Source organism: Brachycentrus maculatus, unplaced genomic scaffold, assembly GCF_059751285.1.
Source record: "Brachycentrus maculatus isolate JH-2025_06_01 unplaced genomic scaffold, ASM5975128v1 h1tg000234l, whole genome shotgun sequence".
NCBI classification, from domain to species: Eukaryota; Metazoa; Arthropoda; class Insecta; order Trichoptera; family Brachycentridae; genus Brachycentrus; species Brachycentrus maculatus.
In genome coordinates, this window is record NW_028280985.1 from 945,616 (window position 1) to 967,198 (window position 21,583).

The following is a 21,583-nucleotide window of genomic DNA, read 5'->3' on the forward strand; positions in this document are numbered from 1 at the left end:
TTCCTCATATCACCATCTGTCATACATACATGGTTTTGCCACACTGAGAGATCAAATTTTGACTGCATTCAGTCTACTTTCATCCTTTTTGCGAACTGTATGCTTTACTTCCATGCACTTTTTTTTTTTTTTTATTATAATTTTTTTTAATCAAAGATACATTGTATGGCAAAAATAATCAACATAGTTACAATCAACATAGTAATCAACATAATTACATATTTTATCATAATAATCAACATACATAGTTACATATTTTTATTATTATTATTATTTTATTTTTTTTACTTGCTACCTCACTAAGAGAGCAGATTGCTCGTGTTTAGAGAAGGAGTTCGCTTACAGGGTTTGTATATATAAATAAGATTAATTTCCTATATCTATAATTAAAGCTGAAAAAACATTTTTAACACTCCCCTTATCATTCATAGTTCTCTTTGTATAATACCTTGAAAAAAATACTTAAAAAAAATACAAATTCAATGGTTTTCCCAAACAACACATTTTGTTTATTTATTGTTACTGTAGACAGTTGGTGGAATTCCATATTAAATTGTTAGGTAATATATCCAAAATTAAACAAGGTTTATTTGGTTGAATTCTACATTTATTTATGTATATGTTAATAGGTGACGCGTTTCGTCTTCTTAGGATATTATCAAACACATTTTTTGTTCAAAGCTGTACATAGCTTTGAGATGTATGAATATGTGATGGGAAACTGTTAACCTGAAACATTTTATGAAATGTAATACGATTATCGATGAGGTCTATAAGAATTTCAATTTCCTCTTTTCCATTCCAGGCTCACGAAAAAGCTTGCTCGACCTTGGTGCTTATACATTCCCGTGTAATGAACAAAAAAGAAAGAAGTCATTCAAGTTTAACACAGCCTTAGGTAAATTCGAAAAACTAAAAAAACTAACCTTGCGTATAATACCTTTAACCTTTCCCTTCTGCTAAATGTGCCAAAATAAAATGCGCGTACCGGTGTTGGGTAGTCACTACACAATAAAAGATAAGCGATTTTCAATCGGAAAAATACGGACATTCATAGTTATTCCCCTTAATTAATTATAAATGAAGTAAAAATTATAATAATTTCGATTTAATTGCTGAAAATATTAAAAAAAAACCATCTGGCCATGCTCACGGAAAAAGCATAGGTCCACTCTTGTAAGAAGCCCAAAAGCTACTGCCGCTAAGCCAGAGAACATTGAGCTTTGAGCCCCTCACGCTTGCACAGTGCAAGTATGCAAGTGTGAGATGCGAATATAGTGTCGTGGTACCCGTACACTCTTCACGCGCTGTTTTTCACAAAATACCTCCGATGTACCCGATAAATTCTGGTTATTATTAGTATTATTTTTAAATCAATGCGTAAATATGCTATGGAAGAATACCTAAAATCTTAGCTTTGTATTTATTATATTTAAAGGATATTATGGTTATTAGAAGCAATGTGTACAAGTACAAGGTACACCGGAAAGGAAGGGTTAACATAAGCAAGTCTCTCTCAATATTGTCTGGGTTAGTTTTTTCGTCTTTCTGAAGGTTCTTAGGGGAGGTTCAAAGTAAATCCTTGACAATAGAACTGGCAGCGTTGAGATAAGTCTTCGTATACTTTTAAGGCTTCGTTTCCTTGAAACTTTTTACACCTCTGAGACTCTCCTAGCCTCTTTGATGCCAGGTATTGACTTGTTCGTCTGGCTTTGAAAAGTTATATTAAGTCTTCTTAGTATTATTAAAATTTAATTATATTTCACAAATTTTCTAAAAAAAAAATATTTATTGGAAAACCAACAGAATATTTAACAAAAATGACATGATATAATAAAATTTAAAAAAATAATATTCCAATTAGAGGTTTTCACTTAAGTAATCTAAAAATAAAAATAAATTGTCATATACATAAAAGTTTATCTATATAATAAACTTACATTACATGTTTTTATCAAATAATAAAAATTTTATTTATCAACTAGTCAAAGAGACATCAACAATATTTGTCTTAAACGTATTAAAAGAAACATTATTGATGTCTATTTCATTAAGCATAACATTTCACATATCGCACATGTTTTGACAACTCAACAAAGATGAAGAAGAATAAGATAGTTTGGGCATTTACGGGGCTTACGACCGTCATAGGCTAGTTTAAGTGATCAATGTACACACGTGTAACATTCACCAATTCTACCCATGATTGACAACCACACTACTCAAATTCTTGGTTCTATATATTCGATCCAATTTTGAAACATTGTGCTTGATTGTGACCGCCTCCGTGGTGAATGGTTAGCGTGTTTAGCTACCGTGACGGAGGTCCTGGGTTTGATTCCCGGGGGGGGGGGGTGAAAATAAATATATTAGTGAATTTATTCTCGAATATTTATTTAATACTACCCTGAGCTAGTCTTTGAAGCACATTGCCTTCATGTATGTGACGATCAAGATAATATTGCGTCGCTACGATGCAGTGCCCTATGCACCATAAGTTGCAGATAACGGTGAGAAGAAAACGACATTTCATTAATTGATTCGGCAGTTACTTTGTGGTTAAATCTATCCATTTTTAATTTAAACATTTACTTTGTAAGTACTACTATTTCTACGAATTTATTATGACACTTGTTTTGATGCATTCCGCATCATACGGTATTTGAAAATGATGCGGAATGCATCGAAACACGCGTCATAATCAATTTTAAGAAATAGTGGTATTTACGAAGTAAAACTTACATTAAAAATAGAAAATTATATTTCTTTCATGTAATCCCATTCATAGTGGCATCTTAAAAACATGAATCATCCAAATTTGACAGAAATTTGACTAAAAAAGATACTGCATAGATTGAAGTATATCTTGTATATTATGTAAAAGCATTTTAAACTTTAAAGTATGGTAATATTACATTCTTTTTTTCAATCATCATTCACTTTGTGTAATACTACTCAAAAATACTTCTTCGTGACTACCGGAATCGGTTTTCAGTCTACAAATACTTGAAAGTGGTCAGGTCAAGAGTCGAAATAATCGGCGGGTATGTATGAGAACATACATGAATGAGCCGAAGATTTTTTGCAAAAGACAGATCGGTGTGATGTTCTTTTCTCTCTGCCTACCCCTGCGGAGAAACGGCGTGATAGTTAGTTAGTTAGATAAAATTTGAATATCACAATGTTGCTTTTTGATCCAGGTATCCCATAATAATTAATCGATGCCATCAATCAGGATCCTCCAATGATTATGAAACAAGATATCTAACTGACCAATCACGTTGAATTTATTGTTCGACTATATTTTCTGATCCTTAATTGAAGTCGATAATTGCTTTGCAATTCGATATTTCACAGTCGATGTAGTAAATTTCACCAATAAATAGGATATTTTTCGATTTATCAAAAATGTAAATTATTATTCCAACTCTAACAAAGCCAATTTATAATTTAAATTTTTACGTTCAAATAAATGATTATTTTTTGACATATCATCAAAGATGAAGAAGAATATGGAAGTCTGGGCATTTACGGGGCTTACGACCGTCATAGGCTGGTTTAAGTGATCACTTTACACACGTGTAACATTCACCAATTCTACCCATTATTGACAACCACACTACTCAAATTCTTGGAAGTTCTATATATATGAACCAATTTAGAAACCTTGTTCATGAATCACTAGAACTTCACTAGAGACATCTATTGGTGAGATGTAAAGATTTTGTGAACAAGTATTTGGACACACTCAAAATGTTGTAAATAAATTATCTGGTCAAATTATATGCTTAATAATAAAAATGAAAATGGTATTTTCTGGCGTTTCTCATGTGTGTGATTATAATCCAGGATTCGGATCTCACATACTAATATAAGAGTTTCTGCTTAATAAAAAGCTTCTTTACATCTCACCAATAGATGTCTCTAGTGAAGTTCTAGTGATTCATGAACAAGGTTTCTAAATTGGTTCATATATATAGAACTTCCAAGAATTTGAGTAGTGTGGTTGTCAATAATGGGTAGAATTGGTGAATGTTACACGTGTGTAAAGTGATCACTTAAACCAGCCTATGACGGTCGTAAGCCCCGTAAATGCCCAGACTTCCATATTCTTCTTCATCTTTGATGATATGTCAAAAAATAATATGAAAATAACTCCTGTAATTGGAGATAATCCAGATTTTGTGAACAAGTATTTGGACACACTCAAAATGTTGCAAATAAATGATGTTTAAAAACACTTTGAAACTTTTTTTTTATATTATTTTTTGACATCTCATCAAAGATGAAGTAGAATATGGAAGTCTGGGCATTTACGGGGCTTACGATCGTCATAGGCTGGTTTAAGTGATCACTTTACACACGTGTAACATTCACCAATTCTACCCATTATTGACAACCACACTACTCAAATTCTTGGAAGTTATATATATATGAACCAATTTAGAAACCTTGTTCATGAATCACTAGAACTTCACTAGAGACATCTATTGGTGAGATGTAAAGAAGCTTTTTATCAAGCAGAAACTCTTATATTAGTATGTGAGATCCGAATCCTGGATTATAATCACACACATGAGAAACGCCAGAAAATACCATTTTCATTTTTATTATTAAGCTTATAATTTGACCAGATAATTTATTTACAACATTTTGAGTGTGTCCAAATACTTGTTCACAAAATCTGGATTATCTCCAATTACAGGAGTTATATTCATATTATTTTTTGACATCTCATCAAAGATGAAGAAGAATATGGAAGTTTTTTTTTAATTCTTGAGAGCTTTATTTACTGGGAGAGTCAATTCACAAGTCCACTTGAATTTATATTACAATGAAGAAGAATGCTGAAAAATGACATACTTTTATAAATATGTATTTTTGAGGGTGACTTATTTTTCAAGACAAACATATTATGAGTGAAATCGGTGGTAAAATTAACAATTTTAATTTTAAACACGGGCCAAATGGGGTGACATCAAAGGGTGATTTGGAAAATGGAAAATGTAGGTGAATTGAAAACAGTTTCCTGTTTATATATTATATGTAAACATTTGCTTATTTCACTTGTAATCCTACTTCAAATATGTTCAAATGTAATTTTTTGTTGTCTTAGATTTTCGAATTGAATTGGGAACAAGATTTCACTGTTTTCACAAGAATTACACCTAATAGCAAATCCCCAGCAAGTTTCTAAGAAGCAATGTCAATCGGGTTTTAGAAGGTATATGTTGGTATACAACAAAGTACTTCTTCTAACCCTAGTCCGCACCCCAATGGTGCATAGGGCACTGCATCGTATAGAAGCAGTGTTATCTTTATCGTTTAATACACGAAGGAAAGGTGATCAGCCTCCCACTTCAGATACCAGTCCAGGATCATATTAAATAAATATTATACTGAAAAATCACTAATATTTATTTTGACCCTATTGGGAATCGAACCCGGGACCTCCAGTATGGTAGCCTAGCGCGCTAACCACTACACTATGGAGGCGGACTAAGTACTATCAGGCTTTTTTGAAAAACAATCTTATCTCCTCCACATGAAATATTTGGCAAGGAGAAAAGTCCCAAATAATTTTGCAAAATGAGGAAATAAATTATTTTTTGACATCTCATCAAAGATGAAGAAGAATATGGAAGTCTGGGCATTTACGGGGCTTACGACCTGAAAATAACTCCTGTAATTGAAGATAATCCAGATTTTGTGAACACATTAATTGAAGATAATCCAGATTTGGACACACTCAAAATGTTGTAAATAGGAAATAAATTAATTTGCATCACTTTTATCAGTATCAGCAACTTTTTCAGAGAATTTAATATGAGACAAAGAATTCTCATTTAAAATTTGTCAAACCATCCCTCCGTTTGAGAAATACTTAACATTCTTTATTCATTCAAACTTTATTTTTCTTCATACAAACTAAGAGCGAACATTATCGAAAAAAAATGACGATTTAAAAAAGTGCCAAGTAGCGAATTGTCATGAACCGCCTTTACGTTTTACATAAATAGAATACATTTACTTAAAGAACCATTTAAACATATAAAAAATATTTTTTGCAGAGACCTACATAGGTGGAGTTCAACATAGGTACATTTTTATACATTTTAACCTAATATACACACAAAAAAGAGAGAGAAAATTAAGAATATAAACTATTTTACACTTTTCATAGGATTAACTCTTGATCATTTGGAATTTTCAAGTTTGCTGTTTTTACTTTAAATCAAATAAAATTACGAAAATAAGTAAAATATAGTTGAACTTCGTTATCTGACGAATAGTAAATAAATGTTATCAGATCGTCGAGATGTGATATTACCACTGATAACTTCATTTTAGCAGTGTTGTTGCTCTGGCTAGGTGCAGTCTACAAACAAGACGGCATTATGTCTCAAATTCTAGTGATTATCATGGTCGCTAATTTTTTGTTTCATGCGCCGACACTTTAATTTAAGCATGTACCTAAAATATTAACGGGACGTTTTTAATTTTTTTATACATTCGACCTTTTTTTATCCGTTATATCCAAAGTTTTTTAAATAGAGATCCATTATTTCGTTTTCAGTATATTGTAAGACTACCTACCTTATTTTTTGCTTCTATTAAAAGGGATTTTAACTGTTTATTTAACTGTTTTTACCTGATCTCACAGAATTAACAAAACGTGCTTACTTTAGTATTTTTTTAAAAGCTTAATGTCACGTGGCTCAAAGTGACGCACCGTGTTTATAGTAGAATAAAAAAAACTTATTAGGTGTGTTGTTTGAATAGAATGATTAATGAAAACCAAAGTTTATTGGGTATAGTTTTTCATTGTTTTACTTTTAGTTGTTGGTTAACTGAACGCTTACAAAAGCTGTAAATAGTTTTGTTAAGTGCTTATCAAGTTTAACTAGCAGTTGAAGTCGTACATATTTCGCAATAAAACTGGGCGTTAGAAGTTAAGCGTGAGAAAGGTTTTTCGTGCTATTTTATTGCCGGAGGCCCGTGACAAAGAATCCTAAAAACCGTAATATAGCGTGTCTGTTGAGAGTACGTGCTTTCTGTAAGGGAAGAAATGGGATTTGGAGATTTTTTGCTCTAAGATTGTAATGTACTAGTATATATTCGAATTTTAGTGCACGACTTCTAAAATTTGTAAACAATTTGTACATACAAGTATGATGTTTTTCAAACATCTCTGGGTCGGCGTTTTTTTTTATATTTTCTAAGTATTTTAATATCCAAAATATTTACAACATTTTGAGTGTGTCCAAATACTCGTTCACAAAATCTGGATTATCTCCAACTACAGGAGTTATTTTCACATTTTTTTTTGACATCTCATCGAAGATGAAGAAGAAATGTCAAAAAATAATATGAAAATAACTCCTGTACTTGGAAAAAATCCAGATTTTGTATTTGGAGTATTTGGACACACTCAAATGTTGTAAAAAAATTATCTGGTCAAATTGTAAGCTTAAATGATAAAAATGAAAATGTTATTTTCAGGATTCGGACCTCACATACTTTCCGGTCCAAAAATTTTTTTTAAAAAATCCACCAGGTCCACAATAGATTTACAGCATTACAGGGTTAAACAATACATCCAAGTTTTTTTTAAATAAAACAACACTTGTGTTAAAAATTATTTATATTTTGAATGTTTACAATCTTGTCTCTTATTATTATATTTTACACCAAATGCGAGTGAGAAAAAACATGTTTGCTTGTATCTTAACACTAAACTGATGAAGAAAAAATGTCGAATGACATTTGACATAGGACCGGAAAGGGTTAATAGTAAGCCTATCCTAATTTGAGATGTAAAACATATTTTCTTTCTCAAACCTTTGTTTATTTTGTATCGTTATTTATTTTTTCGGGTTCGATTCCCCGGGGGGATCAAAGAAATACAAGTGATTTTTTCACTGTAATATTTATTCAATATTACCCAGGACTGGTACCTGAAGCGGAGGGCTGATCACCTTTCCTTCTTGTATAAACGATCAAGATAACACTGCGTTTATATGAAGCAGTACCCTATGCACCATTGGGGTGTGGATAAGGGTCTTATTATTATATTTATATTTAATGGATTTTCCCACAAAGAAGAATAAGTGTAAAGATAAAATAACTAGTAAAACGTATTTAATATTGCTGATATTTCTTGTTCATAATGCTATCGAATGTTCTGCAAACAAATTGTTTTCCAAAGTATTTTTAGTTTTATCGATACCCGTTTTACAAAATAAAAACTATGTATTTTTATTTTTACCCATTGTGAGTTGATTGCGGTCGGGAAAATAAATTATCATGTTTATTTTTGGACATCATTCGAGATAAAACTTTATTCACATAACTAAGTAAATAAAAAAAGGAAAAATCATACACCCACGTATTTTTCCCACAGACATAATAATATATTTCAGCGAATGTGAAAGTAATATTGTTTCAGGGACATTTTAGTGTAATTTCATCGTCCTTTACGGATTATTTATCGTTTTGCGGTCCGTGAAAAGCCGTTACATAATTAAATTTACATTTTTGATGAATTTCTTGTAGATTTACATGTAATATGATCAAATAAAGCGGACATAATTAATGCGTTGTTTTATTCAATTTAAAACGTAATATTGAGACATTAAAAATGAAAAATTCGTGAAGTAAAATGTTCATTTCACCATTTTATTTAATGAATTTTGAATTATAACAGCGCATAACCCAGCAATCCCTCTCCATTAACTTTCTACAATATTACGCCGCTTTCCTCAGGATTGAGCAGAGAGAATAGATTGTTACACCAATTTGTCATTGTAAATAATCTTCGCCTCTTCTACATTCACGCATCACCCCATACATATTCACCGATTGTTCCGATTTCATATCTGACCACTTTCAAATATTTGAAATACTAAGTTTTCCACGGTCTTCCTCTGATTTACAATATTCTTTACAACATTTTTCTCTCTCTGCTTAAAAATAATATTTACAGTTTCAATGTACCTAAATATGTTACTTAAAAACTAAACTTAACTTATATAACGAAATAAAACAGTAGTAATTGAATCGATATATCGACTTCTGTATAATTTGTCGAAAATACGACAGTCGATATACTGACGAATGTCGTCCATTCTTTTTTGGCGGTCGAGCTGGGATGTGTCGCAGCATGCGTATTTATAAAATTTAAATTCTTTACAAATAAACCAATTTATCTAAATTTTAGTTCAAAAGGGTTAAAAAATTAAACTTATTTTTTCTCCCCTAAAATTCTCATTAAATTTATTCTTTACAATATCTATCTCTCTCTACTTAAAAATAATCTTTACAATTTCGGTGCATCTAAAGATCCTATATAAAACGTATTTAAAGGAATAAAACAGTAGTAAATTAATCGATATATCGACTCTTGTATACTTTGTCAAAAATACGACAGTCAATATAACGACGAGCTGGGATGTGTGGCAGCATGCATGTTTCTAAAAAAAAAATATTTATCTTATTTCCCCCCCCCCCTCAAATGTCCATTAAATTTGAAATGATCTGTTCTTGCGAATAAGTCAAATTTTGCATTCATATGAGAAAAAGCAGTAAAGTTTCTATGTAAGGTTTGTAGGTGAGAGGGGTTGGAGGTGTTGAAAGCGTGAAGTTTTTATTATTACTACATATTTTTTCTTTTTTTAATATATTAATTTTAAATCAAACACAGATTTTTTGAGTCTACTAACTTAGTAGACTCAAAAAATCTGTGTTTGATTTGAAATTAATACATAAATTAAAATGGAGTTCTACAAATTAAACGCCAAATCAATAAATAAACTTTTTTTTCTACTTACCTGACTATATATATTTCTCTGTTGAAAGTGTTTACCCATCTCAGAAAAAGTAAACGTATTTAACAAAACCTGTTATACTGATAGAACTAAAAAAAAGTGGTTTAAAACATAGTTAATATTTATTTCTTTTTTGTGAGGGGATGTTTCTGCCTTAGCTCTAGTCTTATTTTTATACAAAAAAAAATATTTTATATTTTTTTAATAGTTTAAACGCATTTAGTTTTATCATTTTAGATATTATAATCATTTTTTAAAATTTCAATATCCGTATGAAAAATAAAATATCCTGTAGCTTCAAATGATTTCAATATTTTTATTTTTCAGCAAATTTTATCAAAATGCATTTGAAATTCCACTTCTCAAATACTAAGTGTCTCTTTGAAATTCCTCTCACGACACGATAAAATTTAGAGTTTCCTTGTCTCTCACTTTCGACACCGCAATGTATAATTCAATGTGTAATGTGTACTTGAAAGCCAGTAATTGAAAGCTGTGTGGAATTTTAAGCAGATAAAAACGAAGTTTTATTTCCTATTTTTTCAGGCCGTATCTGATGCCATGCTGGCGGAGCTTAAAGCTTGTTTCATGGAGGCCTACGACGACAACCAAGATGGGAAAATTGACATTCGTGAAGTAAGTTTATTTATTTTATTTATTTGGGAATTATACACCTTGAACATAAAAAATATGAAAAAAAATTAGATTGACAATTATAAAAGCCAATTAAATAATTCCACATATATCGCTCACTCCTTTCAAGAACGTCATATATAAAAAATCAACAATTTTCAGTTGTGCATGTTTTCGGAATGCCTAGAAAATGTACTATATCCCAGCTAAAGGGACACATTCAAAACATAATATTTACCCGCTACAGGGGAGAAAATGTTGTTTTTGCATTTTGAAGAAAAGGTATTGTTTAATATTTTTTTTAAAATAAACTAAATATTATTCAAATGGAGAAAAAACCTTCAGGTTTTACCTTAAAAAATCTGTTGCACAGTAAAAAGTTCAATAAGAGGATTGATATTTATTTTTAAAACATTGTATTTTATTTTTAACTTTAAAAACGTTCTCCTAAAAAATCAAGTTTTTTGATTTATGACGTTCTTGAAAGGAGTGAGCGATATTCGTTATGAATATTATTGTATATTAAGAGAAAAAAAAGAGAAGAGAGGTGTGTGTGTGTGTGGGTGTGAGTGTATGTGTGTGTGTGTGTGTGTATGTATGTGTGTGAGGGTGGAATAAAAGGGTAAGGACATGGTACAATAAATTATTTACTTTGAAAAATGTCAATATATCACCCTCCTAAGTGTAATGGTCCGCACGCTTGGCTACCGCACTGAAGGTCCCGGGTTCGATTCCCATGGGGTGGGCTCGAATAAATATAAGTGAGTTTTTATTTATTCTAATTCGCTCTTCAAACCCCTGTCCGCACTTGATGGTGCATAAGGCACTGCATCATATAAACGCAGAGTTATCTTGATCGTTAACACATGAGGAAAGGGTGATCAGCCCTCTGCTTCATGCAACAGTCCAGGGTAATATTGAATTGAAGTATTGGAGTGTAAAATAAAAATAAATATATTATTTCTTGAATGTTTTCCGCAGATACTTTGTGGCACATTTTATAAACTTTTTAAAACTAAACAACCTTGTTTAAAAATAAAACCTGATGATGACAAGGTTCTCGTCGAAACCGGTAGGTTAAAGTGGTTTAAATAAAGTTGTTTCATTTATACAGTTTAAACGTGTATTAGTTTTTTTTTTATTTCTTTGTACTATCCAATAAAATGAAAATTTTATTTTTCCAAAATGTTAGTGATAACGTTAGTGATCACTGACCATTTAAGTTGTATAGGATGGGCCCTTTTTATTGTCAATTGCAAGTTAAACTCACTGAATAGTGGTCATAAACGTAATCGAGTGGATTTTTTAAGGGTGATAGTTTAGAAAATGGGTAAATTAGGGGTGGGTAGGTAGTGCCAGGTTGACAGGAAATTTATAGGACATATAAAGAGCCCCCTTAGAAGGTTTTAGGGCAATAAGGGACGCTACCCTTTTAATCATTACCGTTTATAATGCGACACCTTTTTTTTTACTGGCCAATATATTCATAGTTATTATTATTTTATTTATTTAGTAAAGTTAAAAGAGTTTTATTTTAAATTTCATTCATTTTCCATATAAATAAAGTTTACAATTTTAATATATTATTAGATTAAAACCAATATTTTTAGCTTTTCCACTTTATTTTTATTTGACCAGCGACCGGGTTTTGTCGTAACCGACATCATCGGACCAGTCTGATGATGTCGGTGACGATGAAACCCGGTCGCTGGTCAAATAAAAATAAAGTGGAAAAGCTGAAAAAATTGGTTTTAATCTAATAATATATTAAAATGCAATTAATTCCATCACGAAGTGTCAGTGGATAATATAAATCTATATACAATATTAAAATAAATAACGCAGTTCCCTCCAATAAAGAGACTAAGCTCTTGTGCTTGGAGAAGGACTTACACATTATTGTTAATGCTTGTAGGTGACTAAATTGATTATTATTAGTGCTCTTTTATTGTGTTTTTTGTGTTTTTATCTTCAATTAACAAGTATATCATTTAATTTATTTTAGTAAGTCATTTAATTTATTTTCTTGCACTGTAATGTCATCATTTTTTAATATTTGTAGGAAGGTTATTGAAATATTTGGTTCCCAAACATATTAATTAATCTTGAAACTGTTATTTAAATAATAATGGTTAAGATGTTTTTTCGCTTACATAAATGGGGTGTTTCAAAAAATTTAAGAATTTCAATAACAAGGAAAAATACTTAAAATAATAAAAATGAAAATGAGGTTTTCTGCGTTTCTCATGTATGCGATTGTAATCCAGGATTCGGATCTCACATTTTAATAAAAGAGTTTCTGCTTAATAAAAATGCTTATTTTCATCTCACCAATTCGAAATTTCGAAACATCTATTGGGTTTTGGCAACAACGTCTCGAAATTGGTTCATATATATAGAACTTCCAAGAATTTGAGTAGTTTGGTTGTCAATAATGGGTAGAATTGGTGTATGTTACACGTGTGTAAAGTGATCACTTAAACCAGCCTATGACGGTCGTCGGCCCTGTGAATGCCTAGACTTCCATGTTCTTCTTCATCTTTGATGAGATGTCGAAAAAAATATATATGATACATAAATTTGTTTATTTGTGAATATTATTGAGGAATCAGAAAATCAGCTCGGCCATCGCTAGCGCGCGAGCCATAGTCGGTATATCGACGTCTGCATGTCTGACAAAGTATACCAAAGTCGTTATATTGATTCTCAGCACTAACGCATAATAAACACGAAAATTACACTTATTAAATGCTCCCACCGGTATATTGTCTAAGTATTAAATCACAGAATTCATTCTTTAATAAAGTACAATGGCATTATTCTGATGTTATTCATTAAGTATTTAAAGTGTTAAATTTCTGTTATATTTAAGTCTCCATAAGACGTGGAGGGTTAAATTTGAACATTAATATGGCTTAAAGTCGGCAAACTCAAATATAACCCAACCGTCTCGTTATTACTCGCTTCTGCCGTTTTCACCATTTATGTTTGTTAGTACTTAAGTTTGCCTTAAACCGATCCGATGAGCAAAGATTTGAAAGATCAAAAAATATTTTACAACGGATTTAAAAGATTGCCTATCTTTTCCATTAATATTACTGTTCCACCAATGGTTTGTGTTGCCGAAGAAATATTTCTAAAGGGTAAAGGATTTAAGTGATTTGATATTTTTTTTATTGATCATACTACCATTTTTATTAAAAATTTCAAATACAAAATTCAAAACTACTTTAATAAGTCAAAAAGGATTGATATGTAAAATGACATATCGCTCACTCCTTTCAAGAACGTCATAAATAAAAAAACTTGATTATTCAGGAGAACGTTTTTAAAGTTGAAAAATATAATACAATGTATTAAAAATAAATATCAAGCCACTTATTGAACTTTTTATTGTGCAACAGATCTTTTTAGGTAAAACCTAATGGTTTTTTCTCCATTTGAAAAATATTTAGTAAATTAAAAAAATAATTAAGCAATACCTTTACTTCAAAATGCAAAAACAACATTTTCTACCCTGTAGAGGGTAAATATTAAGTTAAAAATATGACTCTTTTGCTGGGATATAGTACATTTTTTGAGCATTCCGAACTCATGCACAACTAAAAATTTACGATTTTTTATTTATGACGTTCTTGAAAGGAGTGAGCGATATTAAAGCAATTTTTTAAATATTTATTATTATTCATATTGACATCTTAACATAAATGAAGAAGAACCTGGAAGTCTGGGTATTTTATTTTATTTTATTTTTCAAATTGAACACTTGTATAATACCACTTAATGAGTTTTATTTCATTACACACGACTTGTTTCGAAAACTAACAGATCTTTTCATCTACAGGTGAAAAGTAAAACTGAAATCTGGGTATTTACAGGGCTTTCGATATGTCATAGGCTGGTTAGATATCTCACTTTATACAAACTTTAATAAGATCACGGCGAGAGGTGACGTTCAAGATAATCTCGTACCAAGGTTTTAAAACAATATAATCAAAAAATTAAAATAAGAAAATATGAAGAATGATGAAAGCAAATCTAAAGATACAATTCAAAAAGTATGCACAAAGAAATTAGGATTATATGAGAATTGAGATTTTTTTTTTGTAAATGTCCTAATTATTTTTTTTGTAGAGAATATATTCCAGCATTAGTTTTGTGTTTTCATACGCAGAATAATTTAGATTTTTGAAATTCTTGTCATCACATATATGTGAGATTAAAAAAAAAAGGTTCTAATGTTAGTAGTACCTACCTTTTTAACATAGGCACAATAAAAAGTGTTTAAAATTGTATAATCTCTAAATTTTTTCTTATTTGGATCGTAATTAAAATAAATTAAATCTTTTCACGTATTAGAATTGGCTCATAAGTGATGTCATCATATTTTTAAGTACAACTTTTTAAGTTACTGCTTAAGTTTTGGTGGTTAAATCGACGTTAAAAGCTTGAATTTACTTTATCAACATCACAATGTTTGTGCAGCATTATTAAAATAACAGAAAAGCTTAAATTCGAGTTGTGAAGTTTTAATGAAACTATTCACGAAAATATTATAAATTTAATGAAAATTAAAATAAGAAAAAACTTACTCAAATTATAAGCTGCATGGAAAATTAAAAATAATATTTTCAGGCGTTTTTACGGATAAAGGATCTGGCATACATCTAAATAAAAGGGCTTCTGCCAAATAAAAGCTTATTCAAACCAACCATAAATGGCTCCAGTGAATCCACACACAAAGAGTTATAATATTGTACTTCAAAAAAATAATATTAAAATCAAACACTGATTTTAAGGATATACTTTTATTTTCAAAACACATAAAAATAAAATTCGTGATAATTGTTTCGCCTTGTTACGGCATTATCAAACTACTCTCGTGTATAAGGTAACAAGGTATGTGCGTAACACGGCAAAACAATTATCACGAATTTTATTTTTATATGTTTTAAAAATAAACAAAATTTACAATGTGTATGTGTGTGTATATTTATATGTGTGGATATATTTTTTAAATTTACTGATTCGGCATTAACTTTGTGGAATGACATGCTTTTTTTCAATTCAACACTTGTACAATATCATTTATTGAGTTTTATTTCATTACACAAGACTAGTTTCGAAAACTACAGTTATTTTCATCTTCAGTTGAATAGTAAGACTAGTCATGTATAATGAAATGAATTTTAGTTTTTTTTTCAGTGTATATTGTAGTGAAAAAAAAAATGGACCACCTTAAAAATAATTTGAAACTCACATGTGAAAACTAGTTAATTTCTTTGAGCAAATTTTGCGTGTTTGTTTATAAGAAATATATATATTTTACGCCAAGTAATCTGAACTTTCTTTAATGAATAGAGATTTCAGTTTCAGCTGGCGGTTCATAATAAGTTACAAAAGAGCGGTTGGATATAGAGATAATGTGGCAGTCCGTAAGACAAGATAAAAGTTCTCGGTGAAACATAATTAACGGAGCTTCTCGCACCGAAAGCCTTAATTAATGTTTCCTGAAAGTGGAGGAGACAGGGGTGAATGTAACAAAGGGTAGATGTAACAAAATTCCACGGCCGTGATGAATAGATTAAGTAATTTTGACCACCTCTTTGGTATAGTAGTTGGCGCGTTTGATCGCCATACTTAAAGCTCAAGAATTGATTATTTTGGAGTTAATAACAAGAATAATTAAATTTTTGTGTGCTACTGGTGTGCCGTGGCACACTGGTGTGCCGTGAACCGGATACAAGTGTGCCGCGATCAAATTCAATGTATAGGATATTTTACAATTTTTCATTATGTATTTAATACACGATGACAAATTATTTTTCATAATATTGTCTGTTTTTCAAAATGTAGGATAAAATAATTTTCTCACACTCAACCCTTATCCGCACCTCAATGGTGCATAAGGCACTGCATCATATAAACACAGTGTTATCTTGATGGTTAACACACGAAGGAAAGGTGATTAGCCCTCCGCTCACTCAAAATTATGTACATCAATACTCCACTGGTATGTCATATTCGTTACGAACATCCTTTGTTACTTTCGACCTACTCTCCCCTAACGCTCAGCAACGTCGTTTGACCTCAACTTCTGGAACACACCAAAACTTTTAGATTATTTATTCAGAATTTTGAAGATAAATATTCACCCTGTTTTGAGAAATTAAATTTGTATTTAGCACTGCCGACGTAAGCGTATTTCAATTATGAATACGTTAGTATACTTGGCGGGAATACTTTACGATGCTGAGATTTAATTAGGAACTGTAATGCTTAAAAAATAAACTGAGATTAATCGTACACCATCTTCTTTAATGTTAGATATAATTTTTGATAAATTTATGTAAAATTTATACATGATTTTCATTCCAAGATATATTTTATCACAATCAAATAATGGTTTCATTACTTAATTCGGCAGTCATGTGTTCTAAAACTTCATGAAATATAACAACTTTGTTTTTAACCACTTTATTTATGTTAGGCCAGCTTATGACTCAGCAAAAAATGAAAATATGACCTCAGTAAAAGATCCTTAACTTTCCAGATATTTCCACTTTTATGAATTTTCCGAACATCTACGCCTTAAATCAGTTTTTTGAGTGCCACTTTTTCAATTTTTCATATTTTAGGATTTTAATTTCTGTTTCTTAATACTGAATAAGTATTCTATTGATCACAGTCCAAAATATTACCAATACTGGCTTGCCTTGGCGGAAAAAAATATTAATTCCCGGTCAATGATTTTAAAATAAATCTTCAGGTGACTTTGACTCTTCACCCTGAAAAAAAAATATATGACGTTAACCTGTCAAGTTATTTTAAAAGTTTGCTCAATTGATGTTATTTTCAAATGAGCTGATTTTATAATCATTTCATTTAATAGGAATTCGTAGGAAATATTATTTATATTTTATATATTTTTTCTACTATGGAACAAAATTTTACAATAAATTTCCCATAAACTAATATGAAACACCCCATTCCGAGTATCTTGCGGAAAACCGGGCATTACAATTTTCAGGACACCCATTATTTCCGGCAAAAAGTATTCTTGGGTATGACAAATGGTTGCGTTCTCCAGTTTTCTCTCGCGACGTGTCCGCTTGAGAAAATTGAAAATATGACCACCTCATGTACGCTTTGTACGCAGCCCCGCCGCAGTATCCCGACGGAAGCTTTTAAGGAAATTTGTATTCCGAAAGTGATTTTATCTTCCCCAAACAGGCGCTTTTGAAACAAAAAACCTTTTAATATCGGGGGAAAATATTAGATGGGTTGTTATAAGGTGTTGCCAGTTTTTAGCGTACCTACGTAGGTGAACAACAAATAACTGTGACGCCGCTTCTTCACTGGGGTAGGCAGAGAAATTTTACACCTTACCTAACTTTGCAAGCAATCTTCGCCTCTTCCACGTTCATGAATCTCTTCTTACATACACAACGAATATTTTGACGACTGACCTGACTACATGTATAACATTATTTAGGAGTAGTTCAGGAGGTGTTGGAGAAAAAAAGTAAGGCGACCGTTATATACGATGATTTTCATTCAAACCTTTATCCGTACCCCAATGATGCATAGGGCACTTTACATGTATGCTTTTTTTAATTATTAGATTTTATACATTACATACAATAGATACAATAACAATTTACAGTGTTTAAAATAATTTAAGCATTTAAAATTAAAAGATTTTCTTGAGCTGTTCCAAAATAAATATTTTAACAATTTATGTTTGCTCGTTGTAATTTTTTTGTTTTAAACAAGCAGTGATTTTTTTATTGTTCACAAAAACTACAACCATTAGAAACATTAGTATAAGATGTAAAAAGAATAGCATTTTAAGAACATTTAAACAAGAACAAATGAGCATACTTGTGACATAGTGCATATGAGTTCACAATAGCCATCTATGAGATGCCTAAAAATCATCACAAGACATCTCAAGTTGGGATACCTAAAAACCTTAATTTTCATGAATTACCATTAAACCGATATTACCTTCACACCTTTTACATACGCTTCATCTAAAATTACAAGTTACTCTATAAATCCTCTAAATATTAAAACCATACTAAGCAACTTATAATTTGAGAATATTTAAATCGTTTTCAATATTTGGGAGTTTCGTATAAGAAATTTTAATTTTCCTGGTTAAAATATTAAATGAGTTTTCGATTTAATAACGGAAAGAGCTTTTGATTTCAGCCTAAGTAGGCCCCGTTCCATTATATGATTTTGTTTAACATTCGGGAACATGAATTCATAATGGTCTTCTTGAAATAATTTAGATCGATCGATATTTTCAAGGGTCATATTACGTTATAATGTATCCCCGAGTGAGGGAAATATTTAAAAATTCAATCACGAATATTGTACTGATTTTAAAAATAAAATTTCATCCGTAGGATGAATAATCCAATGTTTGAAATAGTAAAAATGTTTAATGTTTATAAATATTATATTTTAAATATTAAAATCAAACACTGATTTTTTTTTGTCTACTAAGTTGTTTGTGATTTTTTTAATAAGTATTTCTTTTAAAATGGTCGTGACAATTATTTCGCCTTGTTAGGGTATGATCAAACTTTTGTAGTTTGATAATGTCCTTGCGAGACGATTTTATTAATAAATAATAAAAATACATAAAAATAAAACATCCTTCGTAGTAAATCTTTAAAAATGAGTGTTTGATTTTGTTAAAATATAGGGTGTTTAAAAAGTAAACACTGAAAATACAATATGTGGAAAACAGTAGAATTACAAGCCACTAGAATTAATTCTCAACGTTTGTTTTTGTAAAAATATAAGATAATTTTAAAAAAATGGAAATTAGACTGAAAGTAGACGGAATACAGTCAAAATACGTTCTCTCAGACGAATGTGCAGTAAACGATGTTCGACAGAAATTCGAATGGTGATATAAGGAAATAATGCAAGGCTGAGATAAGAATTATCGATAAAACTAAGCAAGGTGTGTTGTAATGGTTAGGGCATGTGAATCGAAAGAGTAAAGAAAGAATGCTAAAACAAATTTATGAGTCAAATGTTAGAAGAAATAGTCGCTGAGTATGCAGGATATAAAGTTATTTGTTAATTATTTTTCTTGTTTTCAGCTCGCTCAACTTCTCCCTATGGAAGAAAACTTCCTTCTTCTCTTCCGTTTCGACAATCCCCTGGAATCGAGTGTGGAATTCATGAAGGTATGAAAAAAACAACATTTCAACAAAATATTAAAAAGTCTAACTTTTATCTGACATAGAACGGGTAATAACTTAGCTACTCACAAGTAGACAACACAATAAAAACCCTATGATATAAAAAACAAAAACAATAACAAAACATACTAAATGAATGACTCCCGAGTGTATAAATGATTACGAGTATGTTATTATTAGTTTGTTTTTGTATATGTAGTAATAAAAAAAAGTTTTTTCTATCAAAAAAAATAAACGCTAAAAATGCTATTCGTTTACAGTACATAAAAAAAACCACTGAAAGTATTAAGTACTGACTGAAAATGTTGAAAACGCATATTAATTATTGTAAAACTTTTTTTGTGAGTGGCTTATTAATACACTGGTTATATTAAAGTATTTTTAAAAATACTTTTTTTACATAATAATAATACACATTTGTTTCAGATCTGGAGGGAGTACGACACCGATGGAAGTGGTTACATTGAAGCCGATGAATTAAAAGTATGTTTTATTTTTATTTATTTTATTTTGTTTTTATTATTATTCATCAAACATATGTTAATTTAGATAACAGATCAGTATATTCACACACACACACACACTTAGCGAATTTACAATCTTTAAATTAAGATTTAAGATTTCAAATTCACATGCAGTGTTTAAAAAAAAAACGGAGCGCATAGAAAAACGTGTCATAAAAGATTTTTGAAAATGAAGTACAGTCGAACTAGGTTATAACGAGGATGAAGGGATCGACTGAATTTGCTCGTTATAACCGTTCCTCGTTATATCCGAGAGAAGGTATTTTTTAAAAAAACATACCTATCACATAATTACAAAGTGAAATTTAAATAAAAGATGTATTACTACAAGGTGACTGCAGAATTAATTAATGAAGTAAAATTATTTCACAGATTATAAATATTTATCTAAAAGCATCTAGAAGTAGATATTATTGGGACTCCTAAACTAACCGTACCCAAGTATTTGAAATACTTGAACATGCCAAATTTTCATGAATTGTATTAACATTACATATAAAACCCTTACCGCACCGTAATGGTGCATAGGGCACTGCTTCATATAAACGCAGTGTTATCTCGGAGTGAAAAAATCACTTATATTTATTAAACCCCCCTGGGAATCGAACTCGGGACCTCCAGAACGGTAGCCGAGCATGCTACCATTACACTACGGAGGCGGACGTTAACATTAACGTACGTTAATATTACCATTAACGTACTTAAAATTACGTTATCGTTATACTCTTCATAATAATAATTTCTGATATTCCCGATATTATTAATATGTAAAGTATTTACTTAGTGGTTAGTCATTTTAACATTTATTTTTTTTTACGAAAACGTTAGTAATATAAGAAATTAATCATTATTTTTACATCCACCGGTTTCGAGACGTACCCGTCTCTTCGTCAGGATAATCACTACCACAGCATGCAAACAATAGTGGTAGTTTTATATTATCCACTGACACTTCGTGATGGAATTGCATTTTAATATATTATTAGATTAAAACCAATATTTTTAGCTTTTCCACTTTATTTGTATTTGACCAGCGACCGGGTTTCGTCGTTACCGACATCATCAGACTGGTATGTCGGTAACGACGAAACCCGGTCGCTGGTCAAATAAAAATAAAATGGAAAAGCTAAAAATATTGGTTTTAATCTAATAATATATTAAAATGCAATTCCATCACGAAGTGTCAGTGGATAATATAAAACTACCACTATTGTTTGCATGCTGTGGTAGTGATTATCCTGACGAAGAGACAAAGAGAGAAACCGGTTGACATAAAAATCTTGATGAGTGGTTATTTACAAATATTACTAACATTTTTGTAAAAATAATTTCTGATAATTTATATAGTACCATTTTTGTAAAATATTGTATT

General features: G+C 30.5%; 1 protein-coding gene across 2 annotated transcripts in view; it reads left to right on the forward strand.

The window, feature by feature from the left end:
- The window catches only part of LOC148306664 (calbindin-32), a 171,113-nt gene that overhangs the window by 118,970 nt on the left and 30,560 nt on the right, over window positions 1-21,583 (forward strand). For both annotated transcript variants that reach the window (XM_088264588.1, XM_088264589.1), the window contains exons 5-7: window positions 10,374-10,463; window positions 19,586-19,672; window positions 20,114-20,170. In XM_088264588.1, coding sequence (XP_088120714.1) covers window positions 10,374-10,463; window positions 19,586-19,672; window positions 20,114-20,170 — 234 coding nt within the window. The remainder of the gene's footprint in view (window positions 1-10,373; window positions 10,464-19,585; window positions 19,673-20,113; window positions 20,171-21,583) is intronic.